Source organism: Eurypyga helias, unplaced genomic scaffold (genome assembly GCF_000690775.1).
Source record: "Eurypyga helias isolate BGI_N326 unplaced genomic scaffold, ASM69077v1 scaffold30606, whole genome shotgun sequence".
NCBI classification, from domain to species: Eukaryota; Metazoa; Chordata; class Aves; order Eurypygiformes; family Eurypygidae; genus Eurypyga; species Eurypyga helias.
Genome location: NW_010255309.1, coordinates 77359 through 98883, shown reverse-complemented (window position 1 = coordinate 98883; position 21525 = coordinate 77359). Strand labels below are relative to the sequence as shown.

Below are 21525 nucleotides of genomic sequence, written 5' to 3'. Positions count from 1 at the left end.
GCCCGGCCCAGTCGTGGTGCCTGTGGGTGCCTCAGTGGGTGCCTCGTGTGCCCAGGGCTGGAAAAGCCTCCTGTCCTGCCGACCTGGAGCAGAATGGGCCGTAGCCTCGCTCCCCATTGCCTCCTCCACTACTTCAGGGGCCAGTTGACGTCTGCCCACCTCCATTTCCCACCCTCCCTGCTCAGGCCTGCCCTCCCAGGCTGCCCACCCTGCACAGCAGCTGCTTCTCCATGGAAAGCCTTTCACACCCTTCCTCCCACCCACCCTGGGAGCCCACCGTGGGACAACCGGCTGCCTTCTCTTTCCCCCTGCTCCCCCACGTACATCCGTCCACCTCGCTCTTCACCCGTTTTTCCACGCAAATTATCCAGCACGTCCCCTCCGTTAGCTCCTCCAGTAATTCCCAAACTCCTAGCCACTGGACCCTGCCTCTTTGTCCTGTAGTTGTGCCCTCCCTATCCCTGTCGCTCTCATCTTTCCACCCGCCTTACTTTCTTCTAGCCTTTTCTGAAACCTTTTTCAGATCCTTCATGTCACCGGCAAGCGCTCGTCACTGCTTCCTCTCCCTCAGCGTGTCCGTCTTCCTCAACTTGCTCTCTTCTGCTCCGGTTCTTTAGAGCGCAGCAGCCTGTGACTCGCCGATAGGCTGGTGCCTGCAAAACTCCACTTTTGTTCCAGCCGTGGGAAGGAGTAACGCAAAAATTGGCTGCTGAAGTTTGACACTGATACTGGCCTTGGAATGGTATTTACTTCTTGCTCTTGAGTCAGCCTGGGGGGGACACACACCTCTTCACAGACTTCATCCTGTTTCTTTAGCTTCTTCTCATCCTTCTCTCCAGGATCTGGTTGACAGTTTTCTCCCTCCTTCTCATCTTCATCTTCTGTTCTCTTAATCAAGGTCCATCCCTCATGCCATCCCCTCAGACACTGTAATTACAAATTGCATTTCAAATCAATGGGACGTCTGTGGGGGGACAAAACAAGCTGAACTCTTTGGTTAGATTGTTTTCTGTGTTAGGAGTTCGCTCCCAGCGTATCCCAGTATGCATTGTATAGGGTGGTATGCTTTTGCATTCTTCCTGAGATTGATGCCTGAAAACACACATCTTAACTGTTGCTGTGTCTTATTTGTAGGATTGCTATTTTCTCTTGAAAATATTTAATGGTTTTCCCAAATTACACAAACAGAAGCAAGGAGAAGTGTTCTTATAAAACAAGAACAGTATCCACAGGCGCAGTATGGCACCAGCGTAATTCTGTGGATTTAAAGCCATTCTTGGAACCGTACAGAAGAACTTACCTTTATGCATTAAAGCCTCTGCACACACAAACAGAAGGTAGCAAAAGGGGACATTTCTTTTGAATAACAGAGTGGGCAGGCACTCCTCGAATTCTCAAAGCCATATATGGATACCAAAATGACATCACCACAAATGTTTCCATTTCTTGCCTTCCTTACTTTAACTATTAATCCCATCCCAGTGGCACATATGAAGTTTGCGATGTGTGCATCACAGCAAAAATCATCCCTGCTGGATGTTTCTGATACAGTTAAGTAACTGGCAGGTAGGAATGTGAGAAGGAAATTGGAGAAATCCCTTCCTCTCCCTTTAAGCTGTTTATCAGTCACATTTGCAGTAGGTTTGTGCGGAGCAGTTTGGTGGTTTTGCCTTTACAGTCAGTTTATACTGTCTTTCTTATCCAACTGTAGTGCCGCTTTGAGCTCTTCCACTCTCTTGGGGAGTTCTGAATGGTCCTTCTAGTGGTACGAACTGCTACGTATAAAAGACTTTTTCCTGGCTGCTGGTTTCCCGAAGAAAGGAATCACTTCCCCCATCTCACCAACAGCATTTATAGTATAGGAAGAAGGCAGAGGGCAACACTTAATGTCATTTTTAGAGCGATCGTGTGTTTATTCAGGTGGGTTCCACAGTGAAATTTTGCCACGTCTTAGATTCTGGGAGTGGATGTTTCTGCGCTGCTGCTTGCTCCTCTGGAGGGAGCTTTCTCGTAGCCACTGAGTTCACTTAGGAATGTGCTTCTACAAAACTTTTTTTTTTTTCTTAGACGGTGAAAGTTGAAACCAAGAGTGAATTAGGGACCAAGTAAAAAATGAGAGACTTGTCAGCCTACCACCAAACAGGGTTAAAGCAGAAAGCACAAAAGAAACCAGACATTTGACGAAAGTGCAGCTGAGAATTCCCTTTGTGTTTAGCACTGTGTGGGCTGACTGGAAGCGCATATTTTTGGGACAGCCAGGAAGGGCAGCTGGCAGAGTTCCAGCGCTGGGACACATAGCGGCGCAGCAGCAAGAGCTCATGTTAGGGTCGAAGTCTTTCCTTGATGTAGTTGTGTCTAACGTTTCTTTCTCAAATGAAGGGGTACGTTTTATGGGTGCAAACAGAAGAGTGCATGTGCATACATGCTTGTGAATCTTGCTCATAGTTTCCATAAGCTATTTCAGATGTGAGGTGGAGCTCTATATTGCCTACACGTGAATACACTGAACAGGTTGATATGGATCTTGGCTTACAAGGGAAAAGGTTTAACATTTCACAAATACTTAAGACTTTTACTTTCTCACTCTTCCTCCATATGTGTATATATACTGTATAGTTTATAAAAGTATGTATAAATACCATATAGTTTGTAAAAAAGTAAAGGCATGCACACAGAAGTACATACATATTCGGCACATGCACTTGTAAATGAGGAGTATATAGTTCACAAAATAGCTCTAATGGAGTTTACGGTTAGTTTAAAAATGGGTACAGAAAATCACATAATACATTAGGACACAATTATTGAGCAAGTCTCTGCTGTTTGCTCTAACTTCCTATCACCATCAGGAAGATGCATTATTGTGATATTGTCTTCTGTGCTGCCAGGCAAATAAGTGAAATGAACACCATGTAAACATGGGAAGTGATGACTCCTGCCCAGTAGCCATAGGTTAGCACCCTAATTTCTGTGAGATTAATCCCTCATAGGAGCACCAACACAATCTTGTGCCCTGTCAGCTTTATCATCATGGGAAGGGGAAGGGAAAAAAAGTCTTCTTTTTGACTTACAATCATCACCTGTGCTGTCTGCAACAGTAATAGACTTTTAAAATTTAAGAAAAAAAATGTTCATAATGATGTAACCAACAGTAAAACTGAGAAGGATTTTATCAGTTTTGCTGTACCTTTGTATCTGCTAAGGCTGGGAACATAAAGACTGCAGGGAAGTTCATTGACAAAAGCTGGGAAACCTTGAACTGTTTTTTTCCAATTAACTTTTTTTTTCCCTCTTTCTCTTCTCCCCACCGCTGTTTAGGCTAATAATCTTCCAAAAGCTATTGCAGCAGCTCACACATTTCTCCTGAAGCATCCAGATGATGAAATGATGCAAAGAAATATGGCCTACTATAAAAGTATACCTGATGCCGAGGAGCATATTAAAGACTTGGAGACAAAGCCGTACGAGGTATGCTTTTTATGCAGTCTGGTCTTTTGGAACTGTTCTAGCACTCCTCTTACTGTGTGAGATTGAAGGATTTAATTTGCTTACGAGTTCTCAGTACTTACTCTCCTTTCCCTCTTGCTCCATCATCTCTGTTCTGCCTTCTTGATGCATTCAGTAATTCTCACCTCTCCTGCTTTACATTCTTCCATAAATGACTCAGAGTAGATCATGGAGAGTGGCATACCTGGAGGATGCTACATGCAGATCACTACTGGAGCTAAGCAGGTGCCTAGAGCTGTTCAAATGCACGAGTGCTGGAGCAGCACAGGGTAAAATAACTCGTATTTGGCATTAGGACTCCACTGAATATCTCTGTCAAAACTTGTGCTTCAGACTCACTCTGTTCCCTCTGTCCAGCAGGCTTTTCTGTTGAGCTGAAATGGAATTACATGCTCAAAATACCTGGTAAAATCCATTAGTCATCTGTATTTTTGTCCTTGCATTAATTGGATAACAGCTTATACAGTAATCCAGAAATGCAGAGACATCATTTACAAATGAATGAATTTGTAGAATTCATACATTTGAATTTACACGCAGCTTTCCACAGAGCAGTTACTGCTGATTTTCAGTCCTGCCCATTTTTCAGAATCTCTTTATCAGGGCTGTGAGAGCGTACAATGGTGAAAACTGGAGAACATCTATCTCAGACATGGAACTGGCGCTTCCTGATTTCTTCAAAGCCTATGATGACTGCACAGCAACCTGTGAAGGCTCCCGAGAGATCAAAGATTTTAAAGACTTTTATCTTTCCATTGCAGGTGAGTGGTGATGAAACAGAAGGGTGTCCCAAGAGTGCATTTCAGTTTCTTCATAGCACTGGCTACCAAAGTCCTGTTCCTCAGTTTGCATTGTGAAATGCACATGGTGCCTGCCCCCTGCTCAGTTTGGGCCAATATGAGTTTATTAGATTCACTGAAAACTGCTTGAATTCTGGTTTACTTTTGTTTATTTTTATCCCAGTGACATAAAAGAGAGTGGCTGTCAGAAAATCGGAGCAGAGAGTTCATACATAAACATGGCAGTTTAAGTGTGTGTCAGAATAACAGATGTGTAAGTACCAACAGCTACTCCGTCCATGTAGTGATAGTTGTCCAGACAGGCCTCTTGACTGTAATTTCAACGTTAGTTTGGCCACCTTTGAGGCTCAGGAGTTAGCCTGCCTTCCAAATCTGCTTTGTGATTTCTGTACGTCTGGTGATGTGTATCTGCTCTCTCATAAACAGGACAAGTTTGTGTTGCATATTTTTCATCTTTCCTACAGAAGAGTTTTGCTAGCAGATAACATTTCTTTAGTGTGTAGCTTAAAAAAAAAATTCCATTGCTTTCCAAAGGAAAACATCTACCACCTTTTTTGACTCTTGTCAGAATGGCACATACACGTTTCCTGTGCGCTTGGGTAGCGAAAGAAACAAGTAATTTCTCCAGTGCTCTGGGCTCGGTGTTGTTGACAGTCTTTGCGTGGAGGACACCTGCATGTTTTCTCGACAAACTTAAAAAACCTGAAAAATGCAACAGAATTTCTAAGCTGCTGGAAGGAAAGACAGCCCAACTTTTTGTCCTAAAGCCATCAGACGTGTTGGCAAGGGGGAAACGTGTGAATTACAGTGATAGGTAATTGTAAAGCACGTGAGCAGCTCCACAGTTGGAGCTGACATGGACCAGTACAGCTGGCATGGAATAGCTATTGCAGGCTATTCCTACAGCCTGGCTTTACTCTTGGGCAAAGCAGGCAGGTGCCTAGGACGTCAGGTAAGGAGTGAAGGTCAAATCACAGGCAGGAAAGCAAGAAATACAGGCCTTCTTCCCAGTGGGTCAGAGCCCCGGCATCAGGATAACACCTAAGCTGCTGTGAAGAGTACGATGTCCATGCTCAGCTGTGATTGGCACTTGCTGCCATCCTTCGTCTTCCTCCTTGGAAGGAAAGGACAGTAGTGGTGAGAAGGAAGGGTAGGAGCTATTGCATGATGTCATCATGACCGTGTGCATGCATTTCGAATGTTTTGGTTTTGAGATAAGAAAATTCAAGTTTACTTGCGCTGCGTGGGCTGAACTGTGCTCGTGCTCCAGGGAGATACATCCTGCCTCCGAGCTTTTTACTGCAGAAAGCAGATGTAAAAAATGTTAACCCGAAGCATTTGGTGATTGCACTAGGTACATATTTATCCCTGAGCAGTGAGTTATGTTTGGAAGCCAGCTGTCCTCATTGCATGGTATCGCTTCACTGAGGAACTGGCCTCTCTGGCTTTAAGTGCTGGCTGGAACTGAACACTGCTGTGCCTGGAGACTCCACTGCTGTTGTAAAAGAGTGGTCTGGTAATTTCGTTTGAGTTAACTCCTAATATGAAGAATGATGAAGCTGTCAAATGTGAAAACAGGGAAAGGGGCCTTTGTTTCTTTTGCCTTGGTCAGAGACTTGCTGCACAAGCTTAGATAACTTGCTTTTACCTGCCAAATGTGGCTAACAGGGAAACTAAGGCTTTAAAATAGTTCTGTTCAGTAGCATTGTCTAACGTTACACATCCTGAAAACACTTGTAATTCTTTGATGGAAGATTTTCTCAGAATGTATTTTCTTGAAGATCACCTCTAGTCCTATCTCATTGTAGCAAACTTTTGTAGATGGGTAAGCTTGTGAACTAAACCGTTTTTGGCTGAAAGTCGTTCTGTAGTGAGCAGCATATTTGTGTCTTTCTTCTCTTGTAGAACTTCAAGCTGCAAGCACAAAATGCAGCCATCTCTGGAGGTTTATTCTGCAAACACCTGATGTATTTCTGTGACACAATTGTTCTCGGTAGCTTGTGGACCTTATTCATGCAATAATTTAATGACATTGCAAAGGCTCTCAAAGTGTAAAAAAATGAAGGACTGTTAAGTTCACAGTTAGGAAATAATGCAATACTCCGTAACACTCTGTATAAAACTTACACCACAGGCTGCCTCTAGGTGTCAGTGAAACCTAACTGCTTAGTTCTCTGGAATCACACCTTTGATACATTTCAAGTCCAGACCACATTGATTTTTAGAGAAGGGCTGAATACCAGTACTTGGTATGTACTTCAGGTGGAGTTGTACATGCTCAGTACTTCCAAGCAGCAAGATCCAGATCCTCAGGACCCAGCAGAGCATTATAAGGCCAAATTTTAATGGCTAGCTAATGGTGGGGGTTGTAACGATTCACAGTGCACTATCCATATCCCGTGTTGTTGTTTTCTTCCTTCTAGATCATTATATTGAAGTCCTTGCATGCAAAGTGCAGTGCGAGAGTAATCTGACACCCATTATAGGAGGCTTTGTTGTGGATAAATTTGTGGCCACCATGTACCATTACTTGCAGTTTGCTTATTATAAATGTAAGTAGTGATTTAATGTGCTTAAATAACATTGGGATGATGTGGGACAGTTTCCATTCGTATTCTTTTCCCTTTAGTTATGATGCTTTAGAATGTATATAGTGGCCTCCAGAATCTGAATTTTAACCGGTTCTGGGATGGAAAGTCTGAGCTGCCTGGCCTCTTTTTCTGCCTGCACAGCAGCAGACATGGGAGATAAATGTTATGTATAGAGCCCATGCTCATAAAATTGTCCCTGACTAAATAAATTGGTGAACATAAGTCTCAAAAGGGCTGAGGCCCAGGGCAGGCCCCTCTGTTTGAAGTTATGCGTGGTTGTGACTGGACTCCACTTGGATGTTGGGGAAATGAGGCAGTCACAGGGTAAGTGTGATCTGATCCATCACTGCTCTGCATTCTTTATAGGACACCTACTGCCAGCACAAGTGGCTTACACTTTGCAGAGTGTCATATAAATTATAAATGTCTATCTACATGATAAGTGTTCATCACAAGTATTTTAGATGTTTAAATGATACACCAACTCTTCTACCATTTTGAAATAATTCACAATATAACATGTTTGGGTAAACAGTGTCAGCCACTTGCGATACATTGGAACACATGCAGTGACACAGACCCATTTTGTACACCTCTTTGTGCCAAAAAGCCATGGTGGCCAAGATGTCAGGCCTACATGGTTGCTAAGCAGCTGAATGTATAGCTCTAACAAGGAGGGGTTTTTTAAACCTGTAACTCACTCAGTTAGAAAGAAGAAAGATTGTGACATCAAGGCAACACGTTTAACGTAACGCCACTTACTCTACTGAATACTCAGTTTTTCAATTGACTGTTTGGAATTTCTTCCACAGACAAACCTAGGGAGTATTTCATACCATTCACTTTTTCCTAGGGGATTCTTATAATGCTGTTAGAATGGGGCACATGGGGCTAAATGGGTTTTGAAGAAAGAGGGACCACTTAACAGAAAATACAGTGTTCTGGTGCTCAGTGATTACACATTTGATAGGTAAATCATTCAGGGAGGTTTGTGGTTTCTTGAGGAACTACCTGCACTGTAGAGAGCACATGTAGCCCTTTCAGCTACTCCTGCAGGCTTCAACACCAGAGGGAAGACACATCCAGCCACGTAGAATCAAGCCATTAACGACTTTTGCTTATGTTGTTTGACTACACGTTTTACACACTGGCTCTTCCCTCTTTGTCAGTTCTAGTACAAAGAAGTGTTGGGGATTTTAAATCGCTTGACTGTGTGTTAGTTTTTTATAAATGCCCCAGTGGGGATCATCAAGCTGATACCTCACTGATACTGGGATACCTAGAAGGAACATTTGGTTAGGATTTTCATAGAAAATCCCCAAATCATGGCCTTACCTGTTTCAGAACACAAAAATAACATATCCTTTCTGAGAAGCAATTTTTATTTTCCTATACAGCTGGTGGGGAAGTAGAAAATGCATCCTGTTTCTATCTGAGTTTTTCAGAGCTTAGCTAAGAGTAGGAATTTGTTCATTTACCTTACCTAGCTTTTTTGTGTGTGTGTTTATTAATTAGTGAATGACATGAAGAATGCAGCTTCTTGCGCTGCTAGTTATCTTCTGTTTGACCAGAAAGATGAAGTAATGAAACAGAACATGGTCTATTATCAGTACCACAAAGACAAATGGGGACTTAAAGAAGAGGATTTTCAGCCCAGATCGGTGAGTTACTTAAAATGCCTTCTGGACACATTCAGATATTTCCCTGAAACTCAGTGGGTCAGAGGTGGGGAAAATGGGTGTTATCTATTGATTCTGGAGTTGAACACATATGGTTTTATTAAAACCACATCTGAAGTTGTACACAGAGATGTACAGTGTAATGTAGAGAGTGAATGGCATTATAGTTTTTCCCGATGTGTTGGAATACACTACAGTAGGATACAATATGATCACAAGTAAATTCGTGCTGGTACTTGTCTGACACTTAGGCATATTTATGTCCTTATCCACCTCAATAAATAAAGCAGCTGGCTTTAAAGTCAATCACTTTTTTCATTTGTGCACATGTAGTTGCCCACCTGCTTGTCATTTCAGGTTCTGTGGCCATTGGAATGTGTCCTGACATGATAACCTAAAACTAAACAGCTAAATTCACTTCCCACTTTGAACATTTAGAACAAAGTTGGGTAGTTGAGGACAGAGAAAGGCTCAGTACCATATTGCATCTATTTATCTCAGTTGGAGTACTTGCTGCAAAGCACCTACAGTAAACCGGTTCATCCAGCGGTGGTTGTGATCTGGCTTTGACAAATTACACTAAACATGGGTTTCTATGCTCTTCTTCAATTTCCATGTCCAAGAAAGTTCTTCAATTTCCATGTCCAAGAAAGTTTTGCATATAAAAGCATCTTTGCTGTGTTTCTGGACTCCTGCATCCTGGACTCGGGACAATCAAATTGGATTTTCTGTCATTTCTCGTTACCAGGATTTATGTCATCCAACTGAATTAACTGCTTTGTGACACCTGAGTGACACCTTAGGCATTAGTGGTATGTGCTGTACAAGTAGGTAGTTGTTAGCAATATGTGTTCTGCAAATCAAATCTAGTGCCTTCTCTCTTTCTTAGGGTATGACTTCTCTTCTGGAAGAGTTAACCTAGCTGAAGCAACAGGGTAACGTTCCAGTTGCCTTCCCTGTGTTGGTTCTTCAGATACCTCAGTCACCGAGGCTTGTACTGGCCCAAAGGCATATCCCTTGATTCTTACTGCTGCGTTAAGCTCAGTCCACGTATGTGGTACTGGCTTTTTCTGTAGCAACACTGCAGAGCAGTTCACCTTGTAGGTTGCACTGATTTGATAATTACACTTTCCCTCCTCTCAGGCCAGCCAGCTCATACTGCTCCATTTGAGTCAAGTGGGAAAAATACTTCTCCATTTGAGTCAAATGGGTGGGGTTTTTTTTGTGGACAGCTGTTGGGATGTGTGCAACGCACCTTACGTGCACCCTGGAAACCCAGGCCTGCTCTGGAGGGTCAGCTGAGGGAGAAGATGGCAAAAATGCATTTGGTTCTTTCAGGCAGCAGCGAGTCTGAGCTCACAGGGGGAAGGGACCCCTCCTTGGTCACTGCTTTTGGGAACTGAACTGTGTGCTTTGTACCCACATTGGAGACAATGCTTGACGGTGGTGGGAGTGAGGGGTAGCAACAGCATAAAACTGAACCGCAAACAGATTTGGCATACGTGTGCAGAGAGGACAGAACAAGTGCACTGCACATTAAATCAGAACGTTTCATTGATAACATCTCAGGAGCTGGGGACTACAGATAATTTCATTTTTAAATATAAAATATTAAATGCACACAGGTGTATTTTCTCGTACTTCGATCCATGTAACTAAGAACAGAAGTCGCTTGCTGTCCTAATCACTTCCCATGAAAACCATAATGCCTCTGGTTTAATTTTACAAAGTGGAACGGGACGACAGCAGTATTTGGCTCTGGCACTGAGATATTCTGGTGGAAGAGGAAGTCTCCTGTTTTCCTCCCCAGAAAGAGTTAAAGGGGATAATCAAAGTAGATTACTGTTGGTATTTGCAAAGGTGAGAGTAGGTGACTGAGCTGAGCTGTGCTGTCCAGGCAAACAGCCGGGGAAATGAGGAGGGACAGGTGGGTGAGTCTGCAGAGTTTCCCTACCCCAGACTCAGGCTGGGGTGGTGAGTCATTATCGTGTGAAATAGCTTAGTGTCTCCTTTTCCCAGAACTGCCTGCTGCCGTACGCCAGCGCACAGGGAGACAGAGGCTTTCTCCGGTCCAAAGCCCGCTGGAATGCAGGCACAGGCTGCTGCCCAGCTCTGGCAGTCTCATTCCTTATTCTCAGACTCGCCAGCACTTTGAAACATGAGAAAGAGGAGAGTGCTTTGTTCTTCTCACACCGATGGAGCCTGTGCTTACAAAGATCCACAGAAGACATTGGATATGCTGCTTGCTGTTCTGCTGTTCCCTTTCTCAAACATTATAACCCCCCTGGGACCTACCTTCTACTAAGTCTGGGTCTGACTTCACTGGAATAGTTTCAAGGTGACATGTGATGACATTCCCCTGATTTGCTACCTTACAGTAACATAGAAATTTTGGGTTTTTTGGTAGGAGGCAGTTCGATACCACAACATAACCACACTCCAGTTGGAAATGTATGAATTTGCAAAGGAACATCTGATGGATGATGATGAGGTGAGTTTTCTCAGAGGAAATTGTGGTCAAAGAAAACTGCAATCACACTAAAGTGAAAATGATGCATAGATGGAATTCCAGAATTTAGCTAATATGGAAGAATCTTCTTGTAACTGTGACCAATTTAACATCATTTTTTCTTTTGAAAATGCAATATAAGAAACAAACCCAAAGAACATCATGTACCATTTAAAAAAAACATGGGGCCGTATTAACATGAGGGTAAATAAAATGCACTCCAACCACAAAGAGACTCCACTTTGCAAGCTGTAACACCAGGGGGCAGAGTAGTATGTACATATATATATATTATTTTTTTTTTTTAAACCGAGCGTTTTTATGTGTGGGTTTTTGTTTTTCTGAAATGTTGTTTAAATTGGATTTAAAGATCCTTATAATTTGGTCCAGAAGTAATCACCTATATTGTAATTTGTGTCAAAAGAAAGTCTTGTTATCTGTTGTTGTTTTTTTTTTTAGCACAGTGACATTTTGGTCACCCAGACTTGCTTCTTAAATGGTTGGAATTCATGGCCAAATAACATATAATGACTACTGTTAGACAGGAAATATGTACAGTGGATTTTTTTGTGCAAGAAGAGTAGCTAGATTGATGAAAGCGCTTTTCTTTGTTTCCCACAACTGAAATTAAAGCCTAAATCATGGAGGCTTTGGATTGCCTTTTGGTTTTCCTTTGTTTTCAGAACCTTTCATTCACAAGTTTAAAAACATCTTCAAATGATGAAATCTTCAAACAGTCTGAAATCTCCAAATACTTTGAAAGCTAGATAGATGAAATTATTTATTGATGATTGATAGGTGAAATCTTCAAATAGGTTGTTGCTGGTGTTGGCAAAGAGCTGTGTTCAGTTATGTCAAGGGGCAGGGTACCTATAATGGACACTGCTGAGGTCTTTTTTTAGTTAGAAAATAGAAAGATGGTTTATGTTAAAAAATGAAACCACCTCCACAATTTTTATGTTATCCAGCACATGGAGGTAATATTTTATAGTGGAGGAGTAATAATAACATGTCTGTGCTGCCTTTGGTATGTAGTGACCTGAAAACAACTCTGTACATAAAATTCCATTGCAAGGTTACCAGATTTAGGAAGACTTTTCATTGTGGTAAAACTCTGTGAGAGACAGTTTAATAAGCTTGTTGTAAAGTTAAGCTTAGATGAGGACGAAGTCTGTATAGGTTTTCATCAGGTGTGAAATGCTTGAGCACTCTTTCATATTCTCTGGTGGGTTTGTGCTTTGCTCATGTTATGGTAGACATAAACTTAATTTATCAGTTTTTCCTTCTTTCACATCTGCTGCTTCAAAACACAGGGATGAGTAATTAAGGAAGGAGAAAAGCAGTCCGTTGTGAGGGTTTTCCCCATATGTTGCTACAAGAAGGGATTACAGAAACAATCTGCAGCCTCAGGCAGTGGGTATAGGAAGGACAAGCGTTCATTAGCTGGCATTCATTCCCGTAGCCCGTTTCACTGGTGCAATTATAAATCACCTTGCAGTCAGCAGGGGCGAAGTACAGTGGAAACGTCAGTTAAACTTTTGGGGAAGAGTCAAGGAAGTCACATGACACTGAGTTACATGTTGGGGTTAAACAACCTTAATTACTGGGCCTGGTCGTGCCACAGTTATCGTACCCCACACTCTCATCGTATTAGCAAAGTTGCCATTCTCCTTTCCTGGGGAAAAGCTGGAGGATGTCTGTGCCCTCCCTTGTTAGGGCTGAAGGACCTGGGAGGGATGGAGACTGTCCATGCCTCTGGCTTGGCGCTGGCTTTTGGTAGCGAACTCATAAATCCCTGGCTACTCGAACTTCTTTTGGCTGCAAGGAGCCCTCCCGGGAGCCCAGACAGAGCAGGAATAGCGCAGAGGTAAAATCGCTACCTTGCAGTTTCTGCTATATGGGCAGGACCTGAGTAGTGTAAGCGGAATTCTTTTCTTTAATATTTCTCCTGGCATGGATAGAAAAGTTTATTCTATAGGAATGCTGAAAACTGATGAAAAACCCAGATAAGGTGTTACAGTAAAAGCTTTATTAAAAATTGTTAAGGATGGAGGCAACCTCTGGTTTTAGTGCACTGTTTATTTAAACCATGTGCTTCTTGGGCCATAGGCCATGCCTTTAGTGAGTTTCTGTGGTCCATGTTTGCTCTCTGTGAGGTTGCTTGGGCCAACAAGCCAGTAAAATAATCTGCAGAAAAAAATCCCTCTCTTTCCTTGAGTGAAACAAAAGGATTGATGTGGCAAAAGGATCTCTTCCTATGTGAATATGTCATCATTCCTAAGTGGAGAATCTCGCTTTATTCAGACTTCTCAGTGCTGCCATATCCCAGATCATCCATGTGTCTTTTTAAATCCCATTAGCAAAGCAAGTGAGAACATGTGGCTTCTTCCAATAATACATTGCAGTAATTGCTGAGGCTGGAACATGCAGTAATGATTTTTGCATGTGTCACTAAATGAAATACTGTCCTGTACGTGTTACTTTATTAATGTTTTTCCAGAAGGAAATGAAATACTCTAGTTCAAACGTTAAACACAGTAGAAGTGACAGAGAATATTAGCGCCAACTAGCTACAAATTACTTTTTCTTAAATGTAATTATTATTAAATATCCTTACAGTTTTCCACACTGAAGTTAAAAGAACATTACACAGTGTTGTCATCTTAGTTGGCCCTGGATAGTCAAACTTCTTGGTTTCTGTTCAGATGTGTAATGCATAAAGGCTAGGATAGATACAACTCCTAGTATTGCACAGATTTAAATACCAAACTGAAATGCTATTAAGAGCCAGATACTCAGCTAGCGTAGATGTAATTTCAGCACTACACTAATTATATGAGACATGTTTCTGGTCCATAAATTCCGTGTTCTTGAGGAAGTTTTTTTCAAGGATAGCTACTTAACTGTTCTAAATTACATAAGAACCGCAAATATTTGGCTGGGATGATCCTACAATGTGATTTTTCTTTCAGTACTTAATCAGTAGGTGAAAAACTGTTGGCAGCTTTGACCCACTTTTTTGGCATCCTGTTCTCTGTATCTGCATATAATGTGTGTGTCCATTTGTATAGGAGCTGAAATTCAAATGCTCCATTCCCAAGTGTGATGCAGAGGACAATGTGTGTTGAACTAATGTGACAGGTGGAAGGAGAAAATAAGGAATAGCATCAAAGCACAAGGGCCCAGGGCTAATAGCAGATAATAATCCGAATTCAGCCTGGTTTTCTGTTCAGGAATCACTCACAACTTATTTTTAGCGTTATTAACTCACTTTTTTGCATGTGTTCAAATGATTTATACAAGCGCACTTGTAACAGCAAGTTGTAAATACAGACCTATAAACCCTGACCTGCCTGTGACCTCAGACCAACACAGCTACAATAGCACTGCTGCCCTGGAAAGAGCTGGTGGCAGCTGTTTCAGGGAGAATTGGCAGCTCATTGGCATCGTTGCAGTCCCTGTCCAATGTATGCTGCTTTAAAGGAAAAGGAGATTTTTTTTCATCATCATTTCCTAGTGGAGATACTGCCCATGTGCCTGTCTCTCCAGAAGTTCCTGCTTTCCCCTCTTCGTTTCCTCCTTCCATTTAAACCACTTATCATGGGAAGCTGGAAGCATGGTTGGGCTTAAAGGGCAGGTTGTACCCCAGGTACTGACATTAGAAGGGAATTTTTCCCTGCCCAGATTTTCTTAGGTTTCTGTGTGGAGCATAAGGCAGCCAAGAGAGCATAAGCAGAGCTCAGAAACAAAGCCACTAGAAGGCTTCTGTTTTCAGTGCGAGGGGAGCGTGTTGAAGTTGCTCTGAAACCGGATTGACTCATGTTTTACAGGCATTACAGAAATGTGAAGAGGAAAGCACATTTATTGGATTACTGTAAAATACTATTAGAATAACTGCAGTGTACTGCAATCTCCCATAGTGTATGGGAAGAGAAGAGTTGAATATATTATTAAAAAGTGAAGTGTAAAAATGTTTGAGAAAAGAAGTTAACATGCATGTGTGGAACAACTAAGCTCTTTTAATATTAAAAAAAACTAAAAGCATGTGGCAGTGGGTCACACTGTGGACCGAGTGTCTGAAAAATAAACAAGTTAAGGGCCAAATAATTTTTCTGCACAAAGAATTGAGGGATTTTTTTCCCCGGTAGAATGTGAGGAATGTCCAGCCTGGTCTGTACTGCTCGTGGAGGATCTGGTTGGGCTTTGAGGTGGTTACGGTGAACTCGCGTCTTTTAACTGAAGGTTAAATCAAGGAGCTTTTTCTTGGTCGAAGGCTGAATAAACCTTTCAGACTGAGCCACTCGTTGACACATGCCTTACTGTTATCCCAAAATAATGTTGTTCCCCCCAGAATATTGCCAGCCAATGGGCTGTGTGGTGTGCGCTTCCAGGCTCTATCAGGCCCGCAGAGCACATATCCTCCACGGTCGGCCATATCAGACCTTCATCTTCTCTCTTGCAAGGTGGTTATTCATCCTTGAACAAAACTGCTGGTTTTCATCAGCCAAACTTCTTGTCACTGCTCCCATTGGTTACTCCAATTAGTTAGCAGGGCAGTTACGGGGCAGTTACTCATTAGTTACAGGGCAGCCCTGCTTTCTCCTCACAGAGGCCACCCCTGCAACCCCTCCTGCTACTATAACCTTGCCACCTACACTCAATACATACAGGAACAAAACCTGTTACTCTCACTGTTGAACATGTTTCCAGTCATTAAGGTCTTTGAACTTTAGAAAAATCTGAATTTTGCTCTAAAGGACAGCCAGGGGACATTTTGTGGAATAAATATTTTCCTTCTAGGTCATAGATTATAAGGAAACAAAGATCCAGCCAATTCTTTTTCCTCTGTCTATAGTCTCTTAAGGCTCAGTTTGTTGGATGAATTAGGTTAGAGGCTGTTTCTTACTCATTGACTGATAATCACGCATGAAAGCATGTCCATAATATTTTTCTGTAAATCTTAATTAATTCAAAAGTCTGTTATTTTAATATTCTCTGTTACTTCCCTGAAGAACAAGCTATCCCACTGCCGTGCATATGGAATCCCTATAGAATAGGCCATCAGCAGATCTACATGGAAACTATGGGTTATTGCAAGAAAGCTATTTTTTCCCAGAACTTTTCCAATCCACACTGAGAAAGGACAGAACAAATTGAAGGTGGAGGCAAGGACCCATGAACGATTAATATTTGCTATGCAGAAGGCAATGCTTGGTCTTAACAACCAGAGGCAAAGCATCTGGGTCTGTCAGTGAGTGGTACAACTGCTACTGGTTGCTACTGGTTTTAAATGCTGCTCTCAAAAGAAACGTTGGTGCTGGACCATCAGATTCAAGTGGGCCATAACTGAGCCACATATTGGTAGCCCTTTCTCCTTGCTGTTTATTTTAATAGCTGGCTAGGAGGCTCCCAAGTCAGATGTTTCTTCTAAAAGGTTGTTTTGTGTGTGTGAATGCAGCATTTAATACTGCGTAAGGAGGGGCCAGCAACAATCCCTGGCCCAATGTGTGCCTTGGTCTTGGACACTCAGCTTGTAGTAAGAAGTGAGGAGTTTGGCTTTTTTCTCCTTTTTAGGACTTTTTTTTTCAAATTCTCTAGCTTCACTTGTAATAGTGCACCAATCTCACTAGCCTGGGCTGGGTTATTCAGAATTGACCAAGAACTCTGCTTTAAAATTATTTTTTATTATAATCATAGAATCACAGAATCATAGAATGGTTTGGGTTGGAAGGGACCTTAAAGACCATCCAGTTCCAACCCCCCTGCCATGGGCAGGGACACCTTCCACTAGACCAGGTTGCTCCAAGCCTCATCCAGCCTGGCCTTGGACACTTCCAGGGATGGGGCATCCACAGCTTCTCTGGGCAACCTGTCCCAGTGCCTCCCCACTCTCTCCGGGAAGAATTTCTTCCTGATATCTAATCTAAACCTCCCTGATTTCAATTTGTACCCATTACCCCTTGTCCTATCACTACAGGCTCTTGTAAAAAGTCCTCTCCCAGTACTCTAATAATCCACCTAGTCACATACATACCCTCTATAAAACCTGTTTGAATTACTTACTGTGGTACAAAACTTGTTCTTTCCATTCGTGCCTCTGTTCTGTTGTTAACCTAAGCCAAGGGTGCTCAGTTTGCCTATCTGAGAGATAATTAGAGGTTCCAGTTGATCAGATCATCTTCTCTGATTCTTCCTCCCACTCATACCAGTCTGGGAGCATTCCCTGCTGCTGTTCGGTATCGTGCCTCCCATATTTCAGGCTGTACGTGTCCCAGCTTTTCCCATATATCCATCCTTGCTGTCACTCCCACTGACCGCCCCTGGTTTGGGGGAAGAGGGAGGAGGCCGGTGGCACAGGGAAGGGAGGTCACGGGGTGCCGCTGTGCCTGCAGCACGTACCTGGTCTCCAGTGCAAACGGGAGGCAGTGACTGCGGACCCAGGGCCAGCTCACTGGGGAGGATGTGCTTCGCGTGTGTGTCCGCACGCACGTGCTTCCCAGTCGTCGGCTGCCTAACGATCAGGCGTGCGCTCTTCTGGCAGCACACCCTCCTCTTCCCCGAGCTTAGTCAGACGTCACAGACTGATTTACTAGCTACCAGCCAGACAGCTACATCATGCTTTGGGCCGTACATTGCTCAGCTCTGATTTACATCAGCACTGTGTCTGAGCAGCGTATTTGTGTCACCTGCAGGAGTGCTGGGTGGCTGTTGCCCCCACTAGCAGCTGGCAGCAGAAAGCATTATGGGTTTGCAGTTGACTTTGCATGTAAAATTTTATGTCCTTCCTATTAAGATAAGTAGGAGCTAAAGAGCATACCAGGTAAGAGGAGGAATTTTCACGCTGAATGCTTAAACCGTATCAGAGAATCATTTTCAGACTCCAGGTCTGCAGGACAGCAGGAAGCTATTAGGTGACAGCGGGCAGGAGGCTTTTTCCCTGGAACGAACACCTGCGAAATATGTGCTGACTTCAGCCATGCAAAAGGCCTGATGCGGTGTCAAGTGAGTGCTAATGGGGCAAGGACAGGGTCAGTCTGGTCGTAGCTACTAATGTGACGGCGTGATCAGCCCTTCTGACGTTTTACATTTACGTTCTTACATTCTGACCATGAAGGTGCAGACACAAATATTTTAACTACAGGTTTTGTTTGCCCTTAACTGTAATCCAGTATTTTTGCCTTTTCAAAAATAACCAACATCCAGGCAATTACTCAATTGCATTACAGCATATTTTCTGTATCTGTATTGTTTCAGCAACTGTTCTTATATTTTTGCCATAATTCAGCCCCTCTTACTCCCCAGTTCTTCTCATAAACCCACAAAAGCTTCCATCATATGTTCCTTTAGAGATCAATTTCAGGCACTGGAAATTTCAGATTTCAATCAAATGTTTTTTCAAATACTGTTGCTTTTAAATATCCTTCTCCATTTAAAATTCGGGCTTCTTGGGTGTTTCTGGGTTTTAAAACATATCAGAGGAAAAAAAATTAATTCTATATGGATCTTCCTTGTCTTCTGAAACATCCTATCTTACTGATGAGCATGACTTATATGCTCATAATTCAATAATATTAATTAAATTAAGTTCCCATACGGTTGAATTACGAAAGGAACAATATTGGAATCCCCGTGTCTTCCTTATACTTCATTCTGGGTCATCCAGCCAGATCATAGAATAGATGCTTATCCCTTTCACCATACCTCTCAGACTCTTACCTTTTGAGGGTTGTCTTTGCAGGTAGACCAAAGAGAGAAATCCTTTTTAATATCTGTTATTCTTTCCTTAAACTATAATCCTGAGGTGTAAAAAATTAGAATTAGCATTGGATCTGTGTCCCCTGTAGTAGATGCCTGTATTCCCAGTCCCCTAACTCTGTTCAGAGTTACTGGGACCTGCCTGTCTGTAGTCTTTCAAGAGGCACCCAGGTGCCTGTGCCCACAGGTTTAGGAGCTGTGCTCTAAAACTTGACCTGAAGCCCTCCGTGCCTCGGTTTCTGTTAGTCTCAACTGCGTGCCAGCGCCTCTTGGACCTAGTGGCTATTTTCTTTGTCTGCATGTGTGAAGTGGTATTGAGTTCCTCCCACAACTGGGCTCCTTAGGCAATCAAAATATTTCTAACAAAGGAAAACGTGCAGAAACGTCGAATTCCTGTTTTCCGTTTGCCAGATTTCCTGCAACCAGGAGGACAAGTAAGGAATATGAAAGTGCTGGCATCTTTTCTTTTGTTTTTATTGAATTGGATGCTTAGATGTTTTGAACAAAATCAAAGCAAAATACATTGCCATCCTTCAGGACTTGCTAAAACCACTTCATAGTTGCAAAAACTCGACCGTCTTTTAAGATGGAGCTGTGAAGTGGGGAACAAGAGCAGCAGTTCTTTCAGCCAGCTTTCCTCCCACTTTTGTTTGCTTGGTTCTCATTATTTCTCTCCGTGCTAATCACACTTCTGAAAAATGTGATGTTAATATTTTTAAACACCATCTCCATAATACGATTGTTGTATTCAAAACAGACAAATAATTCTCGATATCCTCTTACTATTTTCACTAGCAGAGTTTTTAATGCCCTTTCCTCACCAGAACAGAAAACTTTAAAATTCTGAGTCTCAAACTGCGTGTGCCTGGAAGGTGCTGTCTTCCTGAGGAATACCTTTCTAGACAAAAATTTGCTTAAAATTTAATTAGGATTGTAAAATACTGTTTGCAGTCTGCATCGAGCAGACTCTGAAGCCTAATACAGTTCACAAAGACTTGGAATGGGGTGGGGGGGTGAAAGGAAGAGGGAGAATGAGCATCCAAGGAAGGATAACTTGGTTTCAATATAATTGCCATAAATTCTCATTATTTTAAACATGAGAGTGAGTAAGAGCTGACCAGATTTTCCAGCAGAATATTTTCTGCTGCTGGTGGGACTGTGTCATCCCAAAGCAGTCGGGCTTGACTGCAGGAAGACATTTGAGTACGGTGTGTGACACATGACTACATCAGGAGTAGTTTAAATATAGAAAGGTGGATTGTTACGTTGTGTGGGTACCCTCTGTTAGCAGAGTGGAGCTTGTAAACACAGTATTTTCCGGTCTGAATCTAACCCGAATGTATTTGTTTCCTGTTTGAAAAACATTCTAGTATCTCTGGTTCTTTATGTTTTTTGCTTTATTGAAGCATGGCGTGTGGAGATCTGTGGCTGAAAATGGGGAAGGTGTGTGTTGGAGGCTGTAGCAGAGGACATAGGGTAGACAGATGCAAAGTCAAAGTGAGGGTTCTACAAAACACTTTTCGCTTTGCATTTTGAAGCTGTCTAAAATTCTTTAGTGTTTTATGGTATTTTAACAATTTCCTAATTTAACAGGTGCCTGTAAAACATTTGTGCCTCTACTTTCTAAGTTTGAGGATTTCATTGTCTATGTAAATATCTGAAAAAGTACAAGAGGATTTCCTGTGAAGTGTAACATTTCCTTATTTTAAGGTCTGCGTGTCAGTGCAGGTCCTTGTGCTATCCCTGTATGGGCCGTTTACTTGCATTTTATAGGGTTGTTGTGCTAGCTTCTGCATGAAGGGTGTTAAAAATATTTAGGCACCTAATTACAGCTTATGTTTTGATTGTCATGGTTAAAATTTTCCATTGATTTTGCAGTACAGGGTTAACTTGTTTCTGTTCAATTTAATCCTTTCTAGGGTGAAGTTGTGGAATTCCTTGATGAGCTGTTAGAAGTAGAGGACAAGAAGGAGTCCTGATGGCTGAAATCACCGCAAAGTATTTTACAAAAGTGAAGACTCCCCATTGCTCCTTACTATTGTTTTTGGTCACCTGTAGTTCCAGTTAGATATACCTCAAAGCCGGTCCTTTCAGCTCCACCTTCCAAGGAGGAGCTGGTCCTTTCAGCTCCACCTCCATGTCACAAGATCCCCTTCTGAAAGATCGCTTCCAGGCTGCGCTGACTCTTCCGTGAGCGTGGCTTCTCACTCTGCATTTACAGAATGGGTGCATGTGGGCTTTCCTCTTGAGTTTCCCTTCCTTTACACCACCACGACGAAACAGACTGTATTTGCTGGGCTAATAGTAAGGTTCCTCATTTCAGGGCTGTTCTGCTAAATTACAACAGTACAGCTAAATCCCAAAGGACTTTTGTCAGGTTGTGAACCACGGAAGGCATAAGAGTTTCTCTAGACTTTGAGCTATGTATTGTATTATTTATATATGTCTTTTTCTGTGATGATAAATAAAGTGATCCTGAATCCCAGTGCACCTGAGGGATGTTAAGATACATTTAAATAGCTGAAATAAGATGATTAACAAAGCCCAAGTAGTGATTTGTAAAAATTGCTTAAAGAATTCCGTAAGCAGTGTTGGTCTTCCTTAAAAATGAAATTAAATTCCATGATGTGGAACTGAAGTCACTTAGAACTGAATAATAAAGAATTCTTTCTTCCTACCAATTC

The 21525-nt window shown here is 42.3% G+C and overlaps 1 protein-coding gene across 1 annotated transcript; it reads left to right on the top strand.

Moving 5' to 3' along the window:
* Positions 1-1018: 1018 nt before the first annotated feature.
* CRTAP (cartilage associated protein) lies at positions 1019-20940 on the top strand (the record flags this gene model as incomplete). Its single annotated transcript, XM_010153295.1, has 7 exons — positions 1019-1057; positions 3319-3468; positions 4097-4268; positions 6731-6859; positions 8414-8559; positions 10985-11068; positions 20761-20940. Coding segments are annotated over 7 exons (780 nt in total), but the record flags the coding sequence as incomplete, so codon positions are not given.
* Between the last annotated feature and the right edge of the window lie 585 nt (positions 20941-21525).